An 11,392-nucleotide genomic window follows, 5' to 3' on the forward strand; every position below is an offset into this window, starting at 1 on the left:
TACACAGTTAGTGTTAGTACTGTTAATATCAGGGAAGGCAAAATTCTCAATATCTCTTCTACCTTGTTCTAATTCTTGCCAGAGCCTAGAGTACGCTCTTCTCTAGGGACAGTGTTAATTGCAGTCCCCATCTCCCTTCCTGGAGCAATTGCTGCTGCCACCGGTGCAATATTAGGATTATAGGGAGCATAAATTGGCTCCTTCTCCGAAAAAAAAAGGAATCTTATTGTTTACACATAAATTTAAAGCCTGAATTTTCATTAGGCCCGTATTTTGGCCAAAATACTGCTGTTTCCTTAATTGGTTCTTTTGTCCAGACTAATACACAATATTTAACCATTTTTTTTTCTTTTATCATCTCCTCTACTTTTGAGATTATTTTTCCAATTTCTTATAATTCTTCAGGAAGAACTTTCAGTAGGCACTCCCCCAGGGATATTTCCCTGTCCCCTGGAACTCATATTTCCCATTTTTCCTAGCCCTTGTCAGTGTGCTGCTACAGAAATTTCCCTCCTGCAGGGTACCACACACTAACGTTCCGGTTCTGGAAAATGGGGGTGTACTACCAAGCACTTCCCCGTGCAAGGATTACCATACACTAAATTTCCCTGGTGTACTGCCAAGCACTTCCCCGTGCAAGGACTACCGCACACCAAATTTCCCTGGTGTACTGCCAAGCACTTCCCTGTGCAAGGGCTTACCATACACCAAATTTCCCGAGACTCTTCCTTTCTCTCCCTTATCTCACCCTTCGTCCGTCTCCGGCCGCACCCCTTGCGGAGCTACAGAACCGCGGATCAGGACACCACACTCTCTTCGTACAAAAGTACCTCTCAATCACACGTCACACAGAGTCTCACCCGACCCCCAAGGCAATACTTAATATTTCTTACCTTGGTCTGTGCACAGAGTTACCGGATCAATTCTTAAACCCGGAGTGCCTACCTTCTTCCTTTCCCCACTACTTCATGGATCCTGCCTCTTTAATCAGTCTCGGGCCCTCTGTCAGCTCTCCGCAGAACCGCCACCGTCGATGCACAGGACCGCTGAAATCAGCGGGGCATGCCTTCCTGCTGCTGCGGCAGTGGGGCTCCCCGGTAGGTGACTGGATCCCGGACGAGCCCCCAAATTGTGAGAAACACTCCGTAGCCAATAACTTAGGCTCAGGCGAGGATCTCAGTGAAGTAGTAATTTATTCGCGATTGCAATGGCGGGCGTCCCACAAGCAGGAGCGCACCTACTGGTTCCAAAACACAGTTTATATACTTTTTGATGACAGGACCCTCCCCTGTTTCCCCACTGAGTGGGTAATCCAGGTTCACAATCTATCTGATGCTTCCCAGACAATGCATGGCCTTCAGTTGCCGGCATGTTAAATTTCAAATTTCTTTTGACTTTTTTTACTGTTTGAAGTGGTAATGTTTCTTCACTTATCTGACTTGACTTGACACCGTGATTTTCACCTAATTGTTCTAAGGAGTCTGGTTGTCTGCATTTTATAAGGTCGCCTGCTAAGTTTTCTTATCACTGCAAGCATATCTCAATACTCCATTCCTTATCTTTAAACAAGGTAACTGCAAAAACAACATTTTTATTCCCACACTGCTAGCAAGGGCCTGATCCAGCCCTCCTGGAAGTCATCGGAAAGCTGTCTATTGACGTCATGGGGATGAGGAGCATACTAATGCATGCGAGTACCTTTACTAATGCTGGCAGTCCTGTTAACAACACCGAAGTTGTTCGCAGGATTAACAGCAATCAATCAAGCCCTTTGAAAGGAACATTAAAAGCCAAAGCCCGGCGCTACAAGCCCGTTCTCACAAGAGGTATGCACAGACCTCTGCTTGCTCCTGGGCATCCAGCTGCTCTTGCCAGTGGCCTGGCCATGTCGGTGCATGGTGCATTTTTCCAGAGGTGAGGATTTGGGGCAGCGTGTCTTCGGAGGAGGGAAGAATCACCAGCAACCTAGCCCCAGATAAATAGCTTTTGTGTTTCCAAAGAAACATGCTGACCAGAGTGAGGAGCAGGAGCAAAAGGGGGTTTTAAATGGGCTTGGAAGGGTTATTTTATTTTATTTTTTTTTTCCTGCAAGTAGACACATAGAATAAAATAATCTAAGAATGAAAAAAAAAATGTAAAGTGCTTTCTTTTGGTTCCAAGCAGATAAATGATTTTTACTCTCTGGGAGAAACCGGAGCCTGTTACAAAAGACCTTATTTACACAAAATTCCCATGTACTCCCCTGCTTATGGATTGCTGAACTGGACCCACTGTGATTACACTGGGAACATTTCTCACTTGGGAACTGTTCGGCAAAGGCTGGTTTATAGATAACAATTTTACTCCTCCTTTGCCTGTATCTGCTTAAAATCCAGTACAGATCCTTGTACATGTGTAAAGGTGCTTATGGGGTACAGCTTATTTCCATCCCCAGCAGCAGCTGTGTTCATCGCAGAGCCCTTGTAGCAATATTTGTGTCCATATTATTTCATCCTGCCACCCCTCACAGCTGTGCCTGTGCAACAGGGGGCTGTACTTGAACTGCATCCATTTCTAAATGACTACTGATGGCTCAGTGGAAATGGGGCATGGACCAGCTCAAAGTTTTAAAAGATATATGTTGGTAGAAAAAAGGGGTACCCTCGGTGAGCGACAAAACGACTCTTTTCCCCTAATTGGCTTTCATTTGGGATAAACGGTGCTTACAGGCACAGTGGCCTGCTCACCGACAAGGTGTTAACAGACCTGTCCCTGGGATGGATTCATGCAAGGTGCAGTTTCACTTTGCACTGTGGTGACTATTCCTTATTTAAAAAAAAAGGTTTAACAAGTCTTCTTGCAGTGAGCCCTCCTCACTGTACTGCAGGTGCGGTTTAAAGGTTCAGAAAGAGCGGATATTGAGCTTTTTAATGTCCTGGCGCAGGGTGGGGGGTGCGGGAAGGTTTTTTTTCCTGTGGGTTTTGCTGTTGTTGCCTTTCTTTTATCCCACTCCGAGGCTCAAGGCAGGATCTGAAAGCAGGTGAGTTGTGGGGCTGGGAATATGGGAGAGGGGCTGTGTGAGGGCTTTGCCCTCCCGCAGCTCCCAAGCTGCCAGAACCCTGCACCTTCTCAACGTGAGTAACCGCCTGGGAAGGGGATGCAGACCCCCCCCCTTACACCCCAAAAAACAGCACCAGACAATGCATGGAGCCTGCCTGCAGCTGCCACCCTATTAGGGGCACAAGGAGCCCCAAAAGGCACCGAGAGCCTCGGGGGGCGCCCCCAGGTGAGTGTCCCGGGGGAACAAAGGGGGAGGTCCAGCCCGACCCGCCCCCCCAGGACCCTCCTGCTTTGAGGAGGCAGCCTAAGCAGTTGCAGAGCTACAATATCAGGATTATTTTTTATTATATTTTATTTTATTTTATTTTATTTTATTTTATTTTATTTTATTTCATTTCATTTCATTTCATTTCATTTCATTTCATTTCATTTTTATTTATTTTTTGGCGGGGGGGGGCAGTATGCTACCTTGCTGCTCAGTTGTTAAAATTCAAATAAAGTGAAAGCCGTCCCCGCCACAACGGTGCTGTGGTTCTGTTCCTTTTCATTTATTTATTATTACCGCCGCCTTTATTTTTTAAACAACAACAATACAAATAAATAAATCCCGGTCGACAAAACAGGCAGGTAAAATGCGAATTTAAACCTCTACCCTCCCTCCCTCCGCTGCTGCCCCTTCCGTTTACAGCCACACGTGTTACCGGCTCTCCCTTGGCAAAAGGGGGGGTCCCGCTCCCTGCCCACCTCCGAGGCCGATGCCACCGCCTGCACCGTGGGGAGCAGTCAGCAGCGCCGGGAACAAAGACTCGGAGCCTCCCCGGGTGGCTGGGGGGGACCAGGGGACTGGGGAGACTGGGGGTGTCAGGGGGTTCAGGCCAGGTAACTTTGGGGTTGCTCCCAGCTTGGTCCTCGAACAGCTTGCACGGGAAGCTGGGGGTAGGAAAAAGGGAAAAAAAAAAAAAAAAGCAGGGAAATTGCACTGAGCTCACGCAGCGCCTTATTTGGTTGCTGTCCGGATTACTGTTATTATTATTTGGGGGACAAGGGGGAGCTGTGTCCTTAATTCGAGCCTCCCTGCCTTCCCCACCCCCAGATGCTATGAAAGGAGAGCTGATTTCATTTCCACCATACAGTACACTTTCTCTAGAGAGCATTGTTCAGACAAGCAACTCCTGATCCCTGATGACTACAAAATACGATTTATGTTTCCATCAGAGAGAGACAGAATATCCTGATGGCTTGAAAGACGGGCAAGAAAACCTTATCTAATCAATCCCTTTCCAATACACACACACAAAAACACACACACGTAGCTAGCACAGGAGATAACGCCCGCACTGACTGCACGTAAAATAAATATCGGCAACACAAAAATTAACAATAGTCATCTTGATATTTTTTCTCTCCCTCCAAAGACCTACAATAATACAGTTTGCGCCTTTCCTAGCTTGATGTCATCATCGGCAGTATAATTTAAAAAAAAAAAAAAAAGGAAGAGCTTAAAGAGCATGCTTTTTTATTTTAGATGCAACAAGAATAGATATAGTAAAGAGAGCTTGTAACATCACAGCCACAACAACAGCAACAGCAACCTCCGAGCCAGAGGATTTGTCCGTATCTCAACTGCTTTTATTATATATAATCGCAAAATCATAATAAGAGTAAACAATAAATAAGAGACATCATCATAATAGGAAGAAGTCAGAACACCTTTGGTTTGTGTTTTTTTTTTCCCCCTCTCAAATAAAAGGCAGATTTCCCGATGATCACTGAAATTATAACGACAGCGATTGATCGGAGGGCTAGCAAAGGAAAAGGAAGAAAAAACAATCATCATCATCGGTCCTAAAAATGCAACCGTTCCCCTTTGCTCACTTGGCACAATAGAAATCGACTGTCTCTCAAAGAGCCATGCGCCTAGTGCTATTTATAGCCAGGGGCTGTGTTGGAAGCTACCATTGAGCTTCTCCCGGGCAGGCAGACAGGGGGTGCTCGGCGGGGAGGAGGGGGCTCGGGTCGAGCAGAGGCAGCAGCAGCCCCCCGCCCCCAGCCTCCCTTCCCCGCACACACACACACATCCGCACACTCACCACCCCCCCCCCCCCCCCCCCCCCCCCCCCCAGTCTGGCTGGGAATTTGAACCGATCCAGCCTGTTTAAACGGAAAGGACACAGATCTTCAATGTAAAAAAAAAAAAAAATCAGATCAGACCCAGAGAGAGAGAGAGAGAGAGAGAGAGGGAGAGGGAGAGGGAGAGGGAGAGGGAGGAGTGTGTGTGTGTGAGTGTGTGTGTGTGTGTGTGTGTGTGTGTGTGTGTGAGAAAGAGGGAGAGGGAGAGCAAGCGAGAGGGAGAGGGAGGGAGAAGGAGGGAGAGAGAAAAGAAGAGGGGGAAAAAAAGGAAAGATTTTCTCTATGTATATAAAGATGGCCACGTTAGCAAACGGACAACCAGATAATACCAGCCTGAGTAGCAATCACAGCAACCCCAGCACCAACGGGCATATGAACGGATTAAACCATAGTCCTGGAAACCCATCCACCATCCCAATGAAGGACCACGATGCCATTAAGCTCTTTATTGGGCAGATCCCCCGTAACCTGGACGAGAAAGACCTCAAACCGCTCTTCGAGGAGTTCGGGAAAATCTATGAACTGACGGTGCTGAAGGACAGGTTCACTGGCATGCACAAAGGTGAGTTACCTCCTGAACTTTCCCGGAGAGATCGGAAGAGGAAGGCAGGCTCTCGCTCCCTCTCTGGCTCTCTCTTTATCTCTTTCCTTTCGATTTCATTTTATTGCATTTTCGGCTGGCTGGGGGCGGAGGCGGCAGGGAAAGAAATAATAGACCCTCTTGGAAAGCGAAGAGAGAGAGGCAGAGAAGGGGGTCAGCTCCGTTTGGGTTATTTAGAACTATTTTTCCCTCTTTCCCCCCTTTTTTGGCAGGGCAAGATGAAGCCACTTGCGAAAGCCGGAGAGTCCAGGCGAGAGCAGGGGAGGGCGGCAGGGCTGGCAGCAGCTATCCACACATTGGTGGTGCTGAAAAAGATTAAGAGGATTTCTTTATTTATCTTTGGGAGCCACACATTTTCCACCCAGGGCTGTGTGTGTGTCCGTGTGTCTGTCCGTGTGTTTGCGCCGAGCCGGGAAGCCCCTATTTTACAACTGTTGTGAATCAAGCACCGGCACCTTCGCATCTTTATTTTATTTTATTTTATTTTATTTTATTTTATTTTATTTTATTTTATTTTATTTTTTCATTTTTTGCTGCTGTTAGGATTCTTATTTGTAGCCTGCTCCAAAACCACAGGCAGAGAAGACTGATTTACTCAAGGGGTGGGGGGTGCTGGGGGGGGATTCATTTTGGTTTTGTTCAGCGTAGGAACAGAGATATAAACAACAATAAAAAAGCCCATCTCAAGCAGGGGGGGAGTATGAAATCACAAAATGTGGATGTGTTGGAGAGAGCAAGATAGGAGGGATGGGTTGCAGCTCAATTCCAGAAGGGAGAAGTCTCCGAGCAGGCATATTCCCAGCACTACTTTAATGTGCCCGAAGTCCACCCTGGGAACTTTTTGGGTTTTCTTTCAAGGCAGTAGAGACGTGGTCCCCGTGCAATGCCTTGCTTGCTCCGGCTTTGCCCACTCCTTTCCTTTCCCTGCTTAGTCTCTCTGGAGGTGCATTTCAGATTAGAGGATGCTACCTTTTGGGGGTGGGGGAGGGTATGGAGGGGGGGGGGGGGGGGGGGGGAGAGATGCTCAGATACCCGGGTAAGAAAGTAGGACTCACAAGGAGGAAGTTGAAGATAATTTGCATGGTAGCCCAGCTTAGGAGCAGGAGAGACCCAGGAGCAAAAAAAGAAAGAAAGAAAGAAAGAAAGAAAGAAAGAAAGAAAGAAAGAAAGAAAGAAAGAAAGAAAGAAAGAAAGAAAGAAAGAAAGAAAGAAAAAGAAAGAAAGAAAGAAAGAAAGAAAGAAAGAAAGAAAGAAAGAAAGAAAGAAAGAAAGAAAGAAAGAAAGAAAGAAAGAAAGAAAGAAAAGATCTAATCAGAAGTAAGCAGGGTGTGACTCCAGATCTAGTGCATGAAAAAAAGGGTTGTGCAGGGGGGCACGGGGGGAGTGGAAGTTGCGTCTGTTACAGGAGAGGTTCAGTAGCAATGTCTACTCCAGCCTGGTTCACTCCTGGTAGGGAGAGTCACTGGGAATGGCATTAGTGGCTTCCCAGCTTTCCAGCTGCCATGGTGAGTTGTAAATCTTAAACTTAATGGCATGTTTAGGAGGCATCTTTTCCCCTTTCCCACTCACTCCCCTCCTCTCCTCCACCTTCAGGAAATGCGAATGAAAATATACCCTGACAGTGCAAATACCAGTATTGCACAGGCTAGAGAAAACATTCAGGGCTCGGGGACTGGGGATTCAGTCCAAGTTATAGGGTATTGCTTCCTTCCTTTCTTGCAGGTCGCTCCAAACACCCTTCTCATATTTACAATGATCAGTGTATCCCTTACGAACATTGCTTTCCTTTCAGACTAGCTTCTTAGAAACCACATCAAGGTCTGACGGGCATCATTTAAACATGACATCCACACTAGAATAATTATTAATAATAACAATAAAAACAATAGTAAGAAGCACAGGGAAGGAAAGGTCCTGGAAGGTTTTGTCTAATAGATGAGGCATAGTGAGAGTAGGCAGTGAGCCCGTGTGTACGCGCATGTGTTTGCAAAAATTATCTAGGGTTTCCATAAAATAAAAATAACAACAGTAAAAGCTCCACTGAAGAGAATTACTCAACACAGTATAGAGGAAATGTCTGAGTTAATGTCTAGGTAAAGGATTTTTTTTGGGGGGTAGAGGGGTATTTTGATTTGTTGATGAGATTTTATTCTTTTGCTTTGTTCTACTGTAAATCTGTAATTAATCAATCTATGCGCTAACTTTAATTTCTATTTCATAAATGGGAATCCTTTGTCTTGCATTTCAGTTTTGCTTTTACTGTATGCCTGTATTCATAGAGACAAACTTAGGAAGGAAGGGAGGGAGAGAGAGAGAGAGAGAGAGGGATCATTTATCTTGCTTGGATGTGTTTAACACATATTCCTGAATTAAGCAAGATACTAACTTCATTTCCCTTCATTTCATTTCTGTTTTAAAGCTGCAACCTAGGAAAAAAGACAGGTGGGGAATCTTGTCACCTCATCAAACCAAATTGCATGAGTTCATCTTGAAAGAAACAGTCATTTTTAATCTCATAGAAGTTCTGGACTATGGAAGGAAAAATGATCATGATGATTGTTGTATCGCAGCCTAGCGTTTGAGTGAAGCTTCAATAGACACTGAGTTGCCAGCGTTTCAGAGACTGGTTTTATTTAGTACATCCGAGAAGAGTTTGAACTCCTTTCTAGCGATGCTGCTGATTTATTAGCTAATCCTGATAAAAATGTGCCTCTGGCTACCTGGAAAAAAATTACTTTCTTGCCAGTAGTGATTAATTACTAAGTCAAAAAGCATGATGGGGCTTTGAAGGATGAGGATTGTGTTTGGCTTTTTTATTTCATTTCATTTCATTTCATTTCATTTCATTTCATTTCGTTTCGTTTCGTTTCGTTTTGTTTCGTTTCATTTCATTTTTAATCTGTTTTCTCTCTCTTTTCTCTAAATTCAGCCATGTGAAGCATAGTATTCACTCAGATCTCCTTATTTTGGCTTTGCTTGGAGGCATAGATGAAGAATTGCATAAAAATAGTCCAACTTGGCTCTCAGGGGTAGGATGGCAATATGAAACCCCAAGATGCTTTCCATAAGTGATACGTAATGCTTATACATTAATTGATCCATCACTCTCAGTTTATTTTATTCCTAATCCAGTGGATGAAGCTGTGGCAGTGGTACACCTTGAAGGGTTAATAGTGGGCTGTAGTTTATTTAAGTGTATGAAGAACAAATCTTGGGTGCGGAGGGGGAGAAGGTGGGTTTGTGCTGGGGGGAGGGAAGAGAGAGGAATTAGCTTAGAGTAAAAACGTAGCAATCAGAGTCATTTCAGGTGTAAATCCACTGAAATGAGAGCATAGTATGTGTATGATTCAAAATATTATGAAGAGATCCTACTGTGGTGCTTCTGTATATCAGGAGGAAATTGAAAATTAAGAACCTGAAGATAAAGTACATTACTATCCCTTCTTGCCAAAAAAAAACCCACACAACTATCAAAAGGGAGAGTGAAGTCCTAGATTCTTTCACCAGCAGCCCTGGCTGATGCCAGGCCAGATACCAGGGAAGAGGCAGGGGAGTACAACTGTCTTGCAGACACATGATAAGAGAAGAAGTTACGGAGGAAGCAGCATGTGAGGGAAGGTGGGAAAGGATTGCCAGATCTCTGAGAAAACAAGATTTTGTGGCACAAGCATCGCTGCTACAGATTCCCCCTTCCTTGCTTTTCTCCACATGGGGCAGGAACGCACTCCTGCTGTGGCACTTTGCTCTAGGGTTGGGAAGAGGCTGTGTGCTGAGATTATTGGGTAGAGATCTACCAGGGCTGAGCTGACCCACCTACGCACTCACACATGCGCACACGCACGGACTTAACTAATCACACTCGAACAATTTAGCAAGCCATTCATTCATAACTTCCCCCCTTCTTATCTAGCAGTGGAGTATGCTTAAAGGCTGAGTTACTGGGAGACATAAAGGTTAGTGCTCTCAGTACAGCCCTATTATAATGCGTTAGGGCTACGAAGATGGTGAAAGGCCTGGAGGGGAAGACATACGAGGAACGGCTGAGGTCACTGGGCCTGTTCAGCCTGGAGAAGAGGAGGCTGAGGGGAGACCTCATCACAGTCTACAACTTCCTCGTAAGGGGGTGTGGAGAGGCAGGAGACCTTTTCTCCATTAACACCAGTGACAGGACCCGCGGGAACGGGGTTAAGCTGAGGCAGGGGAAATTTAGGCTCGACATCAGGAGAGGGTTCTTCACAGAGAGGGTGGTTGCACACTGGAACAGGCTCCCCAGGGAAGTGGTCACTGCACCGAGCCTGTCTGAATTTAAGAAGAGATTGGACTGTGCACTTAGTCACATGGTCTGAACTTTTGGGTAGACCTGTGCAGTATCAAGAGTTGGACTTGATGATCCTTAAGGGTCCCTTCCAACTCAGGATATTCTATGATTATCTTTGAAGTCATTTAAGGCCAATTTAAGTGGTATTTAGTATAATATTTATGAATTAATGTAATCTAAATATAGGACTGTCCCCATAGGTTTAAACAGCCTTTTCTATCGAAGCATGCTTGTACCCAAGGCCTGGAATGTGTTTTAATTTAAAACACACAGGTCTCCATAATATTCTATTTAGTAAGTCAGAAGAAATCAGCATTCCACACTTAACTGAGATTTACTGAAACATACGCGGGTGAGTGCACTTAAAGAGTGGAGACAGCGTGCAGTGAGAAAGCAAGAGTCTTTCATGGATGTGAGTGCTACAACCTTCTTTCAACCCTGTGGTGGTTTTACCAGACTAGGCAGCTGAACACCACAACCACTCTCTCACTCCCCCTCCTTAGATGAGGAGGGGAAGAAGTAAAGGAAAGAACAACTCATGGGTTGAGATAAGGATGATTTAATTAAAGGAAAAAAGAAATAATTATTAAGGAGAGATTACTATTAATTAAACAATTTAACTAAACAATTAACAATTTAACTAAAGGGGAAAAAGGAAAGGGGAAAAGGGAGGGGGAAAGGGAAAACTAAACAAAACAAGTAAAGGCTATGTGGAAGTGCAGAGGAAAGAAACTACTCTCTACTTCCCACAAAGGAGCGATGCTTGACCACGTCCTTGAAGCAGGGCCTCAACGCATGTAGCCGGTGTTCGGGAGGAGGACAGACGTTTTCACAACGAGATCCCACCCCTCCCCTCTTCCTCCTTTTTCCACCTTTTATTGCTGAGTGTGACATCATATGGTATGGAATATCCCTTTGGTTGGTTTAGGTCAGCTGCCCTGGTGATGTTTCTTTTCTCACATCTTTGCCCACCCCTGGGGGGGTTAGAGAGAGTCCTGATGCTGTGCCAGCACTGCTCAGCAGCAGACACAACACTGGTGTGATACCATTGCTGTTTTAGCTACGAGTGCAGAGCACAGCACTGTATGGGCTGCTGCAGGGAAAGTTAACATCCCAGCCCGACCCAGTACAATTTAGAGAGGGGAAAGCACAAAACTCCCAAAACCTCCCCAAAATCCACTATTGCGGTCCCACTAGGATGGTGTAATACATACATACACCATTTAGTATGGTAGTAAACCAAACAAGTTTTAGGGAGGTAAATGCACAGATAAACTGGAATAAAACAGAGGAGGCTTTATGCC

At 45.3% G+C, this 11,392-nt stretch overlaps 1 protein-coding gene across 11 annotated transcripts in view; it reads left to right on the top strand.

Annotated features, from left to right (window-relative positions):
- Nucleotides 1-5,355: 5,355 nt before the first annotated feature.
- Nucleotides 5,356-11,392, top strand: part of CELF4 (CUGBP Elav-like family member 4) — an 888,080-nt gene continuing 882,043 nt past the window's right edge. For 4 of the 11 annotated variants that reach the window (XM_066986950.1, XM_066986953.1, XM_066986952.1 and 1 more), the window contains exon 1: nucleotides 5,357-5,731. In XM_066986950.1, the coding sequence (XP_066843051.1) occupies nucleotides 5,452-5,731 (280 nt within the window). In that variant the 5' untranslated portion in view covers nucleotides 5,357-5,451. Of the gene's footprint in view, nucleotides 5,732-11,392 lie in introns of all 11 variants that reach the window. The other 7 variants (XM_066986944.1, XM_066986948.1, XM_066986946.1 and 4 more) reach the window with 4 other exon arrangements.

This window comes from Anser cygnoides, chromosome 36 (assembly GCF_040182565.1).
Source record: "Anser cygnoides isolate HZ-2024a breed goose chromosome 36, Taihu_goose_T2T_genome, whole genome shotgun sequence".
NCBI classification, from domain to species: domain Eukaryota; kingdom Metazoa; phylum Chordata; class Aves; order Anseriformes; family Anatidae; genus Anser; species Anser cygnoides.